The sequence below is a fragment of the Diaphorina citri genome, unplaced genomic scaffold (assembly GCF_000475195.1).
Source record: "Diaphorina citri unplaced genomic scaffold, Diaci psyllid genome assembly version 1.1 scaffold432, whole genome shotgun sequence".
Taxonomy (NCBI): domain Eukaryota; kingdom Metazoa; phylum Arthropoda; class Insecta; order Hemiptera; family Psyllidae; genus Diaphorina; species Diaphorina citri.
Genome location: NW_007377867.1, coordinates 184676 through 202550, shown reverse-complemented (window position 1 = coordinate 202550; position 17875 = coordinate 184676). Strand labels below are relative to the sequence as shown.

Sequence of the window (17875 nt, the reverse complement as noted above, 5' to 3'; positions counted from 1 at the left end):
CAAGTGATCAGGTAGTATTGGACCAAATTATAATCAATAAAATCATGAAGTCACATCTACAGGTATTATTCAATGGATATTTACAAAATAATTAACACGCAAACCAAGGTTTGCCTCTCGACAAAATTCTATATCCTCTACTAGACGATACAATGGAATTACCGAGTAGAAATAGAAGAATGAAAGGTCGGTGTATACTCATACTTACCTACGAGGAAAATTTCTGCTCGTTAAACATTCTCAAAATATTTTCCCTAACAATTACAACGTCCAGATGGAGAGAGCCCCTCTAGAGAGCTCCAGTACAAATTGGAGGGTTCTCCAATCTCCATGGTATACGAAAAACCCTTTGCCCAAGACCCTTGCATAGTTGGAAGCAGAAACTAAAATACCAATTAGAGTAATTTGATTTAATAAAACAGAAAATTTTCCGGAAAGAAAACTTTGTATGAAGGTAAACATACTTCCCACAAATTGTTTTTTCGCAGTCCTAACCCAAGCGTATTTAAATCGGGCATTCCTGCGTTCCTTCACGGGGGGGTTTTCGCTCGAGTTTTACATTGCCCGAGGTCCTAAAATACATTAGAAATGAAATTTTACAGGACTTCATTATACCAAAGAAAAAGCAAAGAAAGCCTGTAGCACCAAATACTATACCTAGTTTTATTGTTTTGAATTGTCGATAGTAAGAAAAGAGAGAAAGTGTGTACACACGTAGGTATTCGTATGTACCTATGTAACTAATAGTAGACCAACGCTTGCAAATTTGCCCTTTTGCTTTGTGATTTTTCAAAGGTTCAGCAATCGGCATATCATTTATAATAAATTTTATACGTATTTGTAAAGTCTTACCTCAGTCTCTACTCCGATATACCAAAGAAAAAGCAAAGAAAGCCTGTAGCACCAAATACTATACCTAGTTTTATTGTTTTGAATTGTCGATAGTAAGAAAAGAGAAAAGTGTGTACATACGTATTTGTATGTACCTACCTATGTAACTAATAGTAGACCAACGCTTGCAAATTTCCCCTTTTGCTTTGTGATTTTTCAAAGGTTCAGCAATCGGCATATCATTTATAATTTTATACGTATATTTGTAAAGTCTTACCTCAGTCTCGCGATAGTAAGAAAAGAGAGAAAGTGTGTACACACGTAGGTATTCGTATGTACCTATGTAACTAATAGTAGACCAACGCTTGCAAATTTCCCCTTTTGCTTTGTGATTTTTCAACGGTTCAGCAATCGGCATATCATTTATAATTTTATACGTATATTTGTAAAGTCTTACCTCAGTCTCTACTCCGGCGTGGTCGTCCCACTTTGCCTTTCCTCACTGTCGTTGTACCCGTGGTTGTGTTTTGAGATCCAGGACCGCTCGTCAGGTTGCCCTTGAGTATTTTATGCCAGTCTTGTTCGCATACCAGATTCCCGTTCAGTAGATAGTACCTGGAAGAGGGAGAGGACAGTTAGATTGGGAACGAGGGGAAAGCCGAGCCCTTGAAGTGATGTCACGCTTTGCCTATGTCGTGACTGCGGTGTGTACATTACGAGTATAGCATACCATTTAAACAAAAAAGGTAACATTGTAGTAGCCATCGGAGCCGGCGATAGCACGTTGAATTCACCGGTTTCCAATGGTTCACTTAAGTTAAGTTGTTCGCATACCAGATTCCCGTTCAGTAGATAGTACCTGGAAGAGGGAGAGGACAGTTAGATTGGGAACGAGGGGAAAGCCGAGCCCTCGAAGTGATGTCACGCTTTGCCTATGCCGTGACTGCGGTGTGTACATTACGAGTATAGCATAACATTTAAACAAAAAAAGGTAACATTGGAGTAGCCATCGGAGCCGGCGATAGCACGTTGAATTCACCGGTTTCCAATGGTTCACTTAAGTTATGCTCCAGGACCGCTCGTCAGGTTGCCCTTGAGTATTTTATGCCAGTCTTGTTCGCATACCAGATTCCCGTTCAGTAGATAGTACCTGGAATAGGGAGAGGACAGTTAGATTGGGAACGAGGGGAAAGCCGAGCCCTTGAAGTGATGTCACGCTTTGCCTATGCTGTGACTGCCTTGTATATAGCATACGAAATAGGTAAGACTGGAGCAGCCAACGGCGCCGGCGATAGCACGTTGAATGCATCGGTTTCTAATGGTTGACTATAGTTAAACAACGTTGCACGTGGTATCCGGATGGGTGACCATCTGGGCAGTCGCGTGCTGTTTTTTCCGGCCCGCCTCAGGCTGGGTCGGGTTATTGTGAGTTGGTGATGGAATATCAAACTACTTTAAAAGACCTCAGTAGTTACGGTTTCCTCTATCATGCCTCTCTTTTTTCTTTTAGTATGTAGTTGGTAGTAGTAGGTATCAACAAGCGACCGAACGTCTTGACCATTAAATCACGGTAGGGTAGGGTACCGAGGTAAGAAACAAACTCACCTATCGGTGAAGTTCAATTTGTACTAACGAAGCTTTACACTTTGAAAGCCATTTTCATACGGAGTGAATCCTGTTGGTTTGATCTTTTTGGTCATGTAGTGTGACCATTTGATGATGTTTTGAGAGATCAATATTACTCATAGTAATATCAGGTTTAGGTTAGTACGTTAAAATAGTTATAATGTAAAGGAGTGGACCCCAAGAGTTAGAAAATAATCATCCATAGATACGGACGAAAATGTAGATGCCAAAGAAGTACCAAACCTGGTATTAGATACTAAAAACATTTAAGTCGTGTTGGTAGTAAAAGAACCTTTTCAAGATTTTTGATGCTTTCCAAAAGCTGGAAAATTTATTATAAGTACCAAGAGGGAGATACACTTTATCTACGCTGAACGAGAGCTTTCTCGGTGTGAAAGTGGCCTTTACTTTTATCATCCACCTAACACAAAATAACATTCAATACAAAAGTTCTAATTAAGCTAATGTACCTTGCAACTTTTCCATTTATTTCCAGCAGAGCCAGACATTTTTCATTTTTACACATCAATGTAATGTAATGAATAAGTTGAGCTGTTACTGGAGAGATGTATTTTATTCAAAAAGTTCCAGCACTAACGTAACGAGTGTACACCCGTCCGGACATTTAGGTCAGAATGAAAGCTTTCTCCGTAATTGAAATTCCAAATACATCATAAACTTGTAGCTCTAGGGTAGAAGGCTCTCACACCTTGACTAGTTCTCTGGGAAACATAGGTGGTGGACCAATGCAGTCAATAGTGAATGAGGAACACTGCAGGCAATTTAATATCAGAAACGGTGAAATGATTGGTTCTTAGCTAATTGGTTGTTCTTAATGAACAAAAGTGAACTAAAATATCATAAACTTGTAGCTCTAGGGTAGAAGGCTCTCACACCTTGACTAGTTCTCTGGGAAACATAGGTGGTGGACCAATGCAGTCAATAACGAATGAGGAACACTGCAGACAATTTAATATCAGAAACGGTGAAATGATTGGTTCTTAGCTAATTGGTTGTTCTTAATGAACAAAAGTGAACTAAAAGGAAAAGTATCAGAAGGACGGCAGCCATTATACAATTCCGACAACAATCATCAGCCAACATGAAACCGATAAAACTGGAAAGAAAGAATGAAAAGTATCAGAAGGACGGCAGCCATTATACAATTCCGACAACAATCATCAGCCAACATGAAACCGATAAAACTGGAAAGAAAGATTGTCACTCCTTGAAGAATAATCATCCAAAAGTGAAAAGTTTTGAATTTTGCTGATTCCAAATCATCTAAATAGGTTGTATGGCATGAATGTGAATAAGGGCACCTCTAGTATGGTTCTTGGTGTCTTGACAATGATGTGCATTCCACCGCACTAACATATCTCAGGCGAATCTCTATCTTGTCTAACTTTTCCTCATATCATCTCATCAATGTTATTCTTTACATTCTGATGTTAAGCGACCTTAAACCATGGTCCAATAATGGTCCTTTAAGAACATCTTCTTTAGGACCGTTCTTTGATCATTAAAATATCTGGAATTTTCGTTCTAAGGCCCGGGTTCATAAACCATTATTTTCGGTCTATGTCTCTATGTAGACAGATACAAGCAGTGTTCTCGTATGTAGGATTTTGCTTGTTAAACATCATGCCATTCAGGAGACCCCTGTTGAAAGCAACGTATGAGAAGCTTGAGAACATAACGCTTAATTTTAGTATGTATGTAGGATTTTGCTTGTTAAACATCATGCCTTTCAGGAGACCCCTGTTGAAAGCAATGTATGAGAAGCTTGAGAACATAACGCTTGATTTTTTTAGTATCAATATTTTGGCAGCATATATTCTACTAGCTATTCTAATTCACCTATCTTGATTTCTTTTCCGCAGATTATTCGGTCAGGCCGCAGCTTGTTCGGCGTGCGGCGTCAATATTTCGGCTAGTGAATATGTAATGCGGGCCGGAGGTCCCTCAGGCGGGCCGCCCGGGACGCCACATCATCCTCATACGATCAATGTGTTCCATGTCAAGTGTTTCACGTGCAATAAGTGCGGCATCCAACTCATGCCCGGTGATAGGTGAGTTTTTTTCCGATCTCGGTGGTTTAGTGGTCAAGACGCTCCTACTACCCTACCTCCTTGAAAAAAAAAGAGGTTTAATAGAGGAAACTGTTTAACTGTAACTATTTACGATCAATGTGTTCCATGTCAAGTGTTTCACGTGCAATAAGTGCGGCATCCAACTCATGCCCGGTGATAGGTGAGTTTTTTTCCGACCTCGGTGGTTTAGTGGTCAAGACACTCCTACTACCCTACCTCCTTGAAAAAAAAAAGGTTTAATAGAGGAAACTGTAACTATTGTGGTCTTTTAAAGAGGTTTTCATAGAGGGAACTGTATCAGCTACTCACAATAACTCATTCTTCTATTTCTACACGGTAATTCCATTGTATCGTCCAGTAGAGGATGTAGAATTTTGTCGAGAGGCAAACCTTGGTTTGTGTGGTAATTATTTGGAAAATATCCGTTGAATAATACCTGTAGATGTGACTTCATGATTTTATTGTTTATAATTTGGTCCAATACTACCTGATCACTTGCGTAACTTTGCCAAGGCTTCCTCAAGAGATTGCACTCTTTTCAAGACCTTATACAGGCAATAGTCATTCAAAAATTTTAAAACAAGAGTGGATTTAACCAATATAAAAAGTTAAAGGTATAGGTATAACCGTAAAAACCAACCTCAGTGGTGTAGTGGTTAGCGCGGTGGACTTCGGATCTGGAAGTTGGTGGTTCGAATCCATGTCAAGTCATAAAATTTAGCGTAGAGCACGACATTAGAGACAAGCATTTATGCTTAACACAATTAAAATTCCTTTTTACTTTCCTTATCCTATAGGAAGGAAAGTAATGTAATCGGGTCAAATTTTTGATGGTCAGTGAAAAAACACGTTTTGAGGTCCCTAGAGCCTAAATCCAAAGTTTCAGCTATTGGTTCGTGTGTGTGTGTGTTTGTGTGTGTGTGTGCGCGTTTGTCCTTCTGTCTGTCTGTAAATAAAATATCTCGAGAGCGGTAAGAGCTAGAGACTTGAAATTTGGCATGCAGCTGTCAAATGTGACAAGGATGCAACACGAAACTTTTGGTTAAGATCGGTGTAACGCTTGGCGGCATTTCGGCCGCTTTTTGGTGGTTTTCGGTGTAATTCAATAATATCTCGGAAACGGTATAAGCTAGAGACATGAAATTTGGTATGTAGTCCAAAAATGTGACAAGGATGCAACACAAAACGTTTGGTTAAGATTGGTGCTGCGGTTGGCGGTATTTTGACCGCTTTTTGCGGTTTTCGACCGTTTTTGGCGGTTTTCAGCGATACTGACTATACGGTTAGAGATATTGTAAAAGGTACAATAGAACAACACCCAAATAAGTATCATTCAATAGGATAAGGAAAGTCATGTGATGTTCACACCAGATTTTTTTATAACCGTAAAAGCCGCACATCCACCACTACTTTTTTCCTACCTTACCTTCCTTTTTGTACTAAAGAAATATTAAATTTGCATCTGGCAGGGTTGTGGGAAGAGCTCCACATATGTATGGTATGTAGAGGAAATGGTAGTAAAAATAGACCTTTCCGAATTTCCAATAATTGAGTGTGGATTTGAAATGAAGTGAACTTTGTTCGTGTGGGAGTGGAAAGTACAGGTAGACTTTTCAATTCATGTTACTTCAATGGGAAATATATTGTTGATGTCGCCCACTTCAACTGTTGCATGTTCTGCCATAGTTTCTAATGAACAATACTTAATTCACTTGTTTATCATCTGCTCTGTAAATTATACAGTGATCTTGGTGGCTGAATTTTCAAGTAGGGCCTGTTTGCCTAATTGGGGCGTAAATATTATTTCACCTTCTAGATGTTGCGACACGTGGCTTAAGCCAGTTAAAATTGGAAATTAGTCGAGTTTTCTGGTTTACAAATGACATACATAGGCTCCCAGGCTCCCTCATTAGTATCCATTCGAAAATGTTCGCCTACAGATTTTTCTCATTAACAAGACCTTAAGAAAACTTTGTGCTCATCACTCTGGATTTCCCCCACACCGACAACGTCTTTCACATTTTCTCTACAGAATTCTACTGTGATGGTGAAAACTTCATTCAGCAAAAATAGAGGGAAGAAAGAACAAATTTTCAAGGACAATGCCAGTGAAAAGGACATGAACACTTCGAACAAGAAAAACTCTCCCACTCTATTTCTTCCTCCGGCTCTCTCTCTCTCTCTCTCTCTCCCACCGTCCCCATGTTCCTTCTTCTTCTTCTTCTTCTTTTTTATATAAATTAAATTTGACTTGTTCAATCAAATAATGGATCGGAGATGTCGATATGAAAGTTTCATCAAAGGAAAAGTCAAACATAATGCCTAGCGACATTGTCAGTAAGATCATGTATGGCAGGAAGATCATAGATGTTTCCAAGTCGACACTAGTCGACAGAGATAACTTAATTTGAACACGAAAGCTCTACGCACTAAGAGTAGCAAAACATCTCCGGATTGAGTTTACTTTTTTGTAGAATACATCCTGGGCAACATTGATTAATTGACACAGGAAGTTCAAATGTTGAACCAGCAAGGCCCTTCAGTTTCAAAAGGAACCTGATCATAGACAAGAGGCCGAAAGGCAATCTACGATCGATGAAATATATTTGTCCGTCAAATAGCGTTAGAGGTTTTTCCTCATTAAATAATGCATCGATAAGGAATTAATACCAATTCACACACCCCCAGATAAAAGCTTTGCGATAAAGCACGTTTTACGACAAGAAAAAGCTCGTAAAATGAGTGTACCTTACAAGACGATAAATAAAATTTTCAAAAAAGAGAGAAAAGTTCAAAAGTCAAGTAAAAAGTTTTCATTTCTTAAATTGTGTTTTGATGAATTTCGAATTTCCTTAAGTGCTTCAACTGTTTCGGCAAGGGTATCACCTACACCGCCCAGCGCTACCGTCGTTTGGCCACTAAACTCCTACATTTGCTCCTGCTTCTACATCATCTAACGCATGTAATATATCTTCTAAATAGGATTTATTACTTCCCCCCACCACCCGAACTCTCTTTCGAAGTTGTTCCTCTCTTTAACATGGCCGTTCCCTTCTCCCTGCAAGCAACCCTTCTCTTCTGCGTCCTATACCTACGTAGAGTGAAGTTCACACTCTTTGACATTATAACTATTTTAACGTATTAACCTAAACCTGATATTACTATGAGTAATTGATCTCTCAAAACATCATGAAATGGTCACACTACGTGACCAAAAAGATCAAACCAACAGGATTCACTCCGTATGAAAATGGCTTTCAAAGTGTAAAGCTTCGTTAGTACAAATTGAACTTCACTCTACGTAGGTATAGGACGCAGAAGAGAAGGGTTGCTTGCAGGGAGAAGGGAACGGTCATGTTAAAGAGAGGAACAACTTCGAAAGAGAGTCAGGGTGGTGGGGGGAAGTAATAAATCCTATTTCGAAGATATATTACATGCGTTAGATGATGTAGAAGCAGGAGCAAATGTAGGAGTTTAGTGGCCAAACGACGGTAGCGCTGGGCGGTGTAGGTGATACCCTTGCCGAAACAGTTGAAGCACTTAAGGAAATTCGAAATTCATCAAAACACAATTTAAGAAATGAAAACTTTTTACTTGACTTTTGAACTTTTCTCTCTTTTTTGAAAATTTTATTTATCGTCTTGTAAGGTACACTCATTTTACGAGCTTTTTCTTGTCGTAAAACGTGCTTTATCGCAAAGCTTTTATCTGGGGGTGTGTGAATTGGTATTAATTCCTTATCGATGCATTATTTAATGAGGAAAAACCTCTAACGCTATTTGACGGACAAATATATTTCATCGATCGTAGATTGCCTTTCGGCCTCTTGTCTATGATCAGGTTCCTTTTGAAACTGAAGGGCCTTGCTGGTTCAACATTTGAACTTCCTGTGTCAATTAATCAATGTTGCCCAGGATGTATTCTACAAAAAAGTAAACTCAATCCGGAGATGTTTTGCTACTCTTAGTGCGTAGAGCTTTCGTGTTCAAATTAAGTTATCTCTGTCGACTAGTGTCGACTTGGAAACATCTATGATCTTCCTGCCATACATGATCTTACTGACAATGTCGCTAGGCATTATGTTTGACTTTTCCTTTGATGAAACTTTCATATCGACATCTCCGATCCATTATTTGATTGAACAAGTCAAATTTAATTTATATAAAAAAGAAGAAGAAGGAACATGGGGAGGGTGGGAGAGAGAGAGAGCCGGAGGAAGAAATAGAGTGGGAGAGTTTTTCTTGTTGGAAGTGTTCATGTCCTTTTCACTGGCATTGTCCTTGAAAATTTGTTCTTTCTTCCCTCTATTTTTGCTGAATGAAGTTTTCACCATCATTTTCTCCAGTTGAATACCATACCGCCCACAATCTGTTGATGTTCTTAGACTTCCCAGTTCCCAGAGTGTCCTAGATTTTAGATCTTCCTTGTTTGGTTCTGGTAGATTATTGATCAGTTGATCAGTTGTCGTTCAGTTAGGGTATGTATTTTTTCTCCCGTCAATATTTCGTCTTTCACACCTTTCATGTTTTTTAGTTGGAGATGTATTATTTTGTCTCCCATCAATATTTCACAGATAAAACAGCAGAAGAAAAGAAACAAAAAAAAAAAAAAAAAACTTCTTGTTCTTTATACCTAAGCCCCGCAAGAAAAGTGGGCACAGGATACGAAAGGCCAACACTTGGTTCTCTTCAACTTGTGGAAAATCTCTGGGGAATGTTTTCCCTCAGAAGTTGAAATTATCTCCTCCTTCCTTACCTCACAGGCTTCTGTCTTCTCCTATTCCTCCTCCTCTTTCCTCTCCTTCTTTTAATGTAAAATAAATTCGATTCCATGATTAATGGATTTGAAAAAAAAAGTAATGAAAAAAGTGCAAGATTTGATTGAAAATGATTCGCTGGCACTGGTGCGTGGATCATCAGGTGAATTTTGTGAAATCAATACAGGAGATATTTGACAAATTTTCGTTCAGGTATCTTTAGGTTAATTATGGAGCTTGAAAATTCCTATCTAAAAATTGCACATAGGAACATCTTCCGCGTAAACAGGGCATCAGGTATATGTCAACAACTTAGACTCGTATAACAAATTTTCCAATAGGTATAATTTTACATAAGTACCTTATACTTTATACTAGTCTCCAATATAATTTTACATAAGTACCTATGTACAAGTAAGTATATACGAGCACACATGATCTCGGCGTAGCTTAACACAGGTGACGCTAAAACCGGTCTTAAAATAACGACTGAAGTGTTATCTAAAACTTTCTCGCTTTGAGTTTATCAGAGCTCATTTGTGTGAGAGAATAATGTGAAAAAAATGGTAAAAAGACCTTTAATTTGATATATAGGTCGACTAGGTTTGGATATCGGATAAGTCCTTCTATGGGGACAGACATACAGACAGACACCGAAGCAAATACAATAGCCCGTCCACTATACCTTTTTTTTTATTACTATCGTAATAATAAAGGAAGGACGGGCTAAAAAGAGGTAAGAGAGAATCAAACAGAGAAAGCTGAGAAAACGTGTTTTTTCATTAAAAACTGACCATCGAAAATTTGACCCGATTACATTACTTTCCTTCCTATAGGATAAGGAAAGTAAAAATCCACCAAAAAACATTTTTTTGGCTTTATGGATTTTTGGACAAAATTTGCACCACCACTTTCGTGTTCCTGGTAAAAAAGACCTTTAATTTGATATATAGGTCGACTAGGTTTGGATAAATCCTTCTATGGGGACAGACACACAGACAGACACCGAAGCAAATACAATAGCCCGTCCACTATACCTTTTTTTATTACTGTCGTAATAATAAAGGAAGGACGGGCTAAAAAGAGGTAAGAGAGAATCAAACAGAGAAAGCTGAGCTTGTAAAGAAGATACACAGGGAGTAAATTGGAGTGGAAAAGTTACAAAGCCTATTGAGAAACCTGCAGAACATCTAGAAAAGTTACCAGACGTATGGAAGTACAAAACTTAGAGGTAGAGGACACGGATAAAAATAAAAATAATGACTTATTATGGAACTGACGAATTTGGGGTATCAATGTATCATCCAAAACAAGAGTGTAGGTTTCTGAATTGATACTGTTCAAAATAATGTAGGCAGCAGGAATGTTGGCTGTATCTACATTGAATTGTGAAATGCAACCTCCAAATTAATTACATAGGCCTATTGAGAAACCTCCAGAACATCTAGAAAAGTTACCAGACGTATGGAAGTACAAAACTTAGAAGTAGAGGACATGGATAAAAATAATGACTTATTATGGAACTGACGAATTTGGGGTATCATCCAAAACAAGTGTAGGTTTCTGAATTGATACTGTTCAAAATAATGTAGGCAGTAGGGATGTAGGCTGTATCTACATTGAATTGTGAAATGCAACCTCCAAATTAATTACACACACATGATTTTTTTCGTGTAAATCACACACAGAACACACGAGTCTGAGTGTTCGGAGACAAGACACTCTTGAGTCGTTTACAAGCGAAACAATTATGTCGTTCAGTCGAGAATTGATCACCAGTCACATCCGCTTTGTCAGAGAAATTAATTTTCACCGCCTCCTCCTCCTCCTTCTCCTCCGTCTAAATTTGGTTCGAGTTAACTGCCATCGTGGCTATTTAACGTTGCACGCTCTGCAGGGGTGGCCAAAACATGGCTAAGTGACGTTATGGTGGATGGGAGTTGTGACGTTTACCTTACGTCCCGGAAATATATCTTCCGGCGAAGAGGGCATCATAAGGGACCTTCCCATACTCTTTTTTAGGGACCTTCCGATGTAAATAACCTACAAATTCTCAGAAAAGCATGCATCTTGGATTACATACTAGACAACAGTGCATCATCTTAAAGTACGAAGAATTTCCTTTTATGCACAAATGTTTTATTAGAAATAAATGTGTCTTCTTTCCCTAATTGGAAATTAGTAAAAAAAAAAAGAATTTCCTTTGCAAGGCGGATTCCAGACTCAAACGGAGTTGCATATTTTGATCATCCCTATTGGTGGCTTATGGCTTTGTTATGAACGCATATAGCATAGGCCCATAGCCTATAGGTATCTTTCTCTTCTTTTTGAGAAAATTATAAAAATATCTTATTCGGAATCTTGACAGTTTCGAGGGACCTTCCGATGTAAATAACCTACAAATTCTCAGAAAAGCATGCATCTTGGATTACATACTAGACAACAGTGCATCATCTTAAAGCTTAAAGTACGAAGAATTTCCTTTGCAAGGCGGATTCCAGACTCAAACGAAGTTGCATATTTTGATCACCCCTATTGGTGGCTTATGGCTTTGTTATGAACGCCTATAGCATAGGCCCATAGCCTATAGGTATCTTTCTCTTCTTTTTGAGAAAATTATAAAAATATCTAATTCGGAATCTTGACAGTTTCAAATAATGAATCCAAAATAATTAGTGTCTCGGCTTGCACCGAAACTCATACATCAAGACCACATCGCTCGCACAGAAAATTGGACTGATACTTGGAATAAATTTTCTGAATATGGGCCAATTTTTTTCCGTATAAAAAAGAAACAAATCTCCTCCGTCTCTCTCGCGATGTTCTCTCACCTTTTCTATTTATTCCGCTGTATTGGCTCCTATAGCTACCTTGGTTATTTATATTCTTATTAAAGAGGGCATCATAATCAAGATAATTTTCAAAACGAAAAGAGGTCGCTCACCCTCAGGAAAACTGACATAGCGGCGAAAGTGTTTTAAATTTTGAACTTGCCTATTAAAGACGGAACGTGGACAGGGCATATCGCCCGTAGAACATGAAGGATTGATCAATTTTACATTTAGTACCAGAAGATGAAATTTGTGGTACATTCAAACAATTTGGACAAGTAGAGAGCAGAAACCAATGGGATGAACGAAGAAGAGACTCTTGTGCAAGAAGAGAACAGTGGACAGTGGGTATGGATAATTAACTAACTCTCTGGCGCTACAGCCCATTCTGGGCCTTGTACTCCTCAACAATCCTGGGGTATGGACAATAATTTCCATTAAAAAGGGTTTTCCAGAGTGAGGAAAATTCATGACAAATGACTTGCAGGTAAATGGGTTTATTTTAACTTCACGGGAATAGGAACGGGAAGGTGTCCAAAAAGTTCGGGAACAACTGAGAAAGAGACTGTTGCTTTGCTCTTCAAGAACTAAAATTTTTATCGCTCTTTATTGGCTTTTGTATTTTCTAGTAGAGACACAAGGAATGTTAGGTATAATGACCCTATCCATTTAAGTGTTGTAAATCTGGGTTCTCACTCGGTCAATTTCGATTGACTTCGCCTAAAATACGTACACCTACGTACATTACGGTATAAACTTTTTTCTACCAAAATCCTTTGATCTTATCTCCTTTATATGCGTTCCAGTTGATGTCATTAAAGCAGGATATCCCTACACTCTACCTAGGATTATAACTAGTGTTCCACCATATCCTCTTTATACGTTAGAAATAAAGATCTTGTTTCACACAAAAACTACCAAATCGACAACAACGGACACCAAACTTGTCAATCCCCTTGTAGCACTTGGTTTTCTGAATTTAAAATGATCGGAACGGTTTCAACAATATGCAGAAACTTCTCTCCTCCAAGGGATATGACAAGTTGCTCCACCAAGGGACGGCCCCCAGGGGGAGCCCCTACGCCCAGTTAAAATAATAGATTTAAAATGTAACGTATGCTTGGACAAAACGGTTTTTTTTTTCTTTTTTTTTTTTAAATTTAAATTCGTTCAATTGGAAGCTTGTGAGCTTCGGATATATTTATGTTTATTTTGTAATGCTTGGTGCTCCCTCAATTGCTAGCTTTTTTAAGGATTGGTAATGGAAAGTGACTTGATTGACCATTCGAGCAGAGAGCCCATGTATGCGCTAAGTGTAAGAGCATTGTCTGGAAAGGTCCTTCATTGAAATTACCTGCATATAGCATACTTCCGAAATATCCAAATGACTAACAGCCATATGTGACGTCATCGTCAGTGACTATATAGGTACTTGTTTTATCACCCTTTCCCTTGGGACGGCCCCCAGGGGGAGCCCCTACGCCCAGTTAAAATAATAGATTTAAAATGTAACGTATGCTTGGACAAAACTTTTTTTTTTTTAATTTAAATTCGTTCAATTGGAAGCTTGTGAGCTTCGGATATATTTATGTTTATTTTGTAATACTTGGTACTCCCTCAGTTGCTAGTTTTTTTAAGGATTGGTAATGGAAAGTGACTTGATTGACCATTCGAGCAGAGAGCCCATGTATGCGCTAAGTGCAAGAGCATTGTCTGGAAAGGTCCTTCATTGATATTACCTACATATAGCATACTTGCGAAATATCCAAATGACTGACAGCCATATGTGACGTCATAGTGACTATAGGTACTTATACTTTATAGTACATATTTTGAAGCTTTTTTTATCACCCTTTCTTTCCCTTTAATTTAAAGTCAAAATTTGTCTTCAATTGGAAGCTTGTGAGCTTCGGATATATTTATGTTTATTTTGTAATGCTTGGTGCTCCCTCAATTGCTAGCTTTTTTAAGGATTCATAATGGGAAGTTACTTGATTGATCATTCGAGCAGAGAGCCCATGTATGCGCTAAGTGCAAGAGCATTGTCTGGAAAGGTCCTTCATTGAAATTACCTGCATATAGCATACTTCCGAAATATCTAAATGACTTACAGCCATATGTGACGTCATCGTCAGTGACTATACGTAGGTGTAGGTAATTATACTTATTTATAGTACATATTTTGAAGCTTTTTTATCACCCTTTCCCTATAAAGTCAAAATTTGTGGACAAGACGATTTGTTACCAATTATCGAGGCAGAGTAGTCTTCTTAAGACTGACTCGAGAGAACCAAATTGGTGGGAACGTCCAGTTTGCAATTAATTTTCCGAGAAAACTTTGTGCTCATCACTCTGGATTTCCCCCACACCGACAACAACGTCTTTCACATTTTCTCTACAGAATTCTACTGCTGCTTTTGAAAAAGGGGTTTTTATTATTATTTTCATAGTATAATTTTTATTTAAAACCTTAACGTTTTACATGCACAGGTATAGGGAGCAGGAGGGAGCTTTACTTTTGTACGAGAGAAAACTTTGTGCTCATCACTCTGGATTTCCCCCACACCGACAACGTCTTTCACATTTTCTCTACAGAATTCTACTGCTGCTGCTTTCGAAAAAGGGGTTTTTATTATTTTCATAGTATAATTTTTATTTAAAACCTTAACGTTTTACATGCACAGGTATAGGAAGTAGGAGGGAGCTTTACTTTTGTACGAACTAAATACACAATACCCACCTTTGTTCTGTGTAAATTAGACTCTCCCCAAGGAAATCATTCGGAATATAAAAAACAATACCTCGGAATACGCAGAGTAATTCGGTTAAACAAGTTTTCCATCTCGGTCTCCTCTTGAAGATTTTTCACGGGGACAAAATTCGTCCCCGATTTCCCTCTGGAGATTTTCAGGGACCTTTACCTTCTAGAACCCTTTATTACTCTATAATTAGGCCTGATAGAGGGAAAACTTTGGACACGAAACATGGACACTGCCCTGCTTCTTCTAGCCTAATTGCCCCTAATTATAGTAAATAATATACTGGTCAGGACTGTACAATATTGGCCACTGATAGCACACAGGTCGGGCCACTTGTCTTTAAGTAATGTCATGCAGTACCAAGACAATATTTCACATATTCCTTTGAAAGGAAACCCTTCCCATCTCACAACCTAAGTATCAAAAGAGCATAGAGAGCTAGGTTATGTTTCTCACATTCACTAATTTCCTGAGTGAAAAAATATCCACTGGTGTTATTAGGGATAGAATTGGCACATCCACCAATTTCTCACTAAATACAACGCCTAACCCTGCAAGATTCACCAGGTATTTCGACAACCAACGCCAACGGACCATTCAAAGTCCATTAGTTGGCCAGCTCTGTCATATTTGGAACATTCAAAATGCCCTCCCATTCTCCTATCTTTTCCATCCAATTTTCTTTCCCACTTTTCTTCCCTTCTCTCCCACTTTTCCCACTCCCCTCGATTCGGTTAAACAAGTTTTCCATCTCGGTCTCCTCTTGAAGATTTTTCACGGGGACAAAATTCGTCCCCGATTTCCCTCTGGAGATTTCCAGGGACCTTTTCCTTTTCCCAATCTCCATTGTATATATCCCACGTCCTTATGTTTTATTTATCGTCCTTCTACGTCGTTTTTACCTGGGTGTGCCGTTCCCTTAGGCGGGACATCCTTCCCACACCCTACTGGTAATAATTTTACTACTCCCCAAACCGTACGACTGATATTACCCCAGGAGAGGAGATGGCGTAGAGACGGTATGGGAGACGTGTCACATTTTGTCAGTTCAGTTGTTTTTTTATTGCCTTCTTTTGGCGCCGTTACTTCAGAATACGAAATTACCTACGCCATCACTGATGATACATGGTTCATTTTGTCTTCCACTACCAGAACGTGGTTCTTCCTCCTCAGTCTCCCTCTTCCAAAGTTTACATATGAAAATTATGTTTCACCTTTATAAGCTTGTCTTCTTTCCTTTTTTAGCGACTAATGTTAAAATTGTTATTCCCTTTGTCAAAGTTATTAGGTACTTTATCTTCTCATTCTTCTCTAATATTCTTGCTATGGTTCTGTGTAGGTATGTCTTTTTTCTCCAGCTCTTTCTTCTTTCTCCATCACTTTTTTATTTGATTACGAATTATCGGTGGAATTCGGTGTGATGGGTGGAATCTTTGTGGGTTTCTTTGAGGTTTTCTTAATTTTCGTCTGCTAACATTTCCCTTTAACGGGTGTATTTTCAAATTCCCCATTAATTTGCAAGATCTCTGGATCAGATCAGTGGACCCCTCCAGAAGGTCTTCTTCCCAATTGAATTAGGATGTCTTCCCAAAAGAATCAAGTTTTAGTTTTTTTTTTTTTTTTTTTTTTTTTTTTTTTTTTTTCATTTTTTTTTTTGCGCGACTAATGTTAAAATTGTTATTCCCTTTGTCAAAGTTATTAGGCGCTTTATCTTCTCGTTCTGCTCTATTATTCTTACATTTCTTACTCTGGTTCTACATAATTATGTGTGTCTACTTTCTCCCGTTTTTCGTTCTCTGCGACTTTTTTTACTCTATTCGAGTTCTTCGACTGTGAATTATTGGTGGAATTAGCTATGATCTTTATTGGGTTCTTTGAGGTTTCCTTCATTTTTGTCTGCTAACACTTCCCTTTAACGGGTGTATTTTCAAGTTCCACATTAATTTGCAAGATCTCTGGACTGGTTCCGTGAACCAGAACGTAGGTATTCTTCCCAATTGAATTAGGATGTCTTCCCAAAAGAATCAACAGTTAGGATGTCTCTTTAGTTGGGTACTCTACTAGTTTCCTCACCCGCCTAAAACTTACCACTTTACAGTAATAAACATAGAGCGTATTAGGCTCAAGAGTTAGGATGTCTCTTTAGTTGGGTACTCTACTAGTTTCCTCACCCGCCTAAAACTTACCACTTTACAGTAATAAACATAGAGTGTATTAGGTACCACCACCAAAGTACACTCTATATCCCCCGAACTTTCGCGGAAAAAAAAGAAGAGAAGAAAGAATACTTATGAATATAAAAGGCTTTTAAGTAAAGTGTATGCCAGAGGGGAGGGGGTATCAACTTTAATGTACGTGGGGAAAGGGGAAGTAAGTTGTGTTCGTCTTTAAAGCATCGCGAACAGCACATTGGTTCCTCTTGATTGAAAATAACTCGAATTTTTTTGCATCATGGTCTGTTGAAGAAGGCTTGAGAGAGAAGGGATGGAGAAAAGAAGAGGCGTCAGATAGGAGGGTATGTAGGAGCAAAATAAAGGAGGGTAACACCGATCCCAAATAAAACTGGGATGGGAAAAGGTGCAGTAAAAGAAGAAGAATATCTAGTAAGCGTTAGGTCGCGGATTTGCTTCATGCCCCGGGGCAAATTTCATAGCTAAGGTTCCTTCTTGGAACGGCTGGCTTTATCCTATTCTGCCTTCCTTTTTGGAATTTCGGGAGTTTCCGATTTTTCCCAGTACCTACAAAAAATAAGGAATCCAATGGTGAAAACCGCATCTTCCTAGCCCATCTAGAAGTGGGTTAGAATTAGTATGAGTGAGTGAGTCAGTCAGTCAGTCAGTGAGTCAGTTACACAAGGGGCTGTATATATTTTAGACTATACCTAGCAAAAAGTGAGTAGGTACTTAGAATGTTTTACTCGATTACCCGGTATGATAAAAGTCTCGATTTGTTTTCAATAAATTTCAGCCTCGAGGTTTA

At 38.5% G+C, this 17875-nt stretch overlaps 1 protein-coding gene across 1 annotated transcript in view; it reads left to right on the top strand.

Annotated features, from left to right (window-relative positions):
- The first annotated feature begins 4101 nt into the window (after positions 1-4101).
- LOC108252346 (insulin gene enhancer protein isl-2a-like) overlaps positions 4102-17875 on the top strand; it is a 52479-nt gene continuing 38705 nt past the window's right edge. The window contains exons 1-3 of the mRNA XM_017443901.1: positions 4102-4133; positions 4341-4529; positions 4664-4710. Of these exons, the coding sequence (XP_017299390.1) occupies positions 4102-4133; positions 4341-4529; positions 4664-4710 (268 nt within the window). The remainder of the gene's footprint in view (positions 4134-4340; positions 4530-4663; positions 4711-17875) is intronic.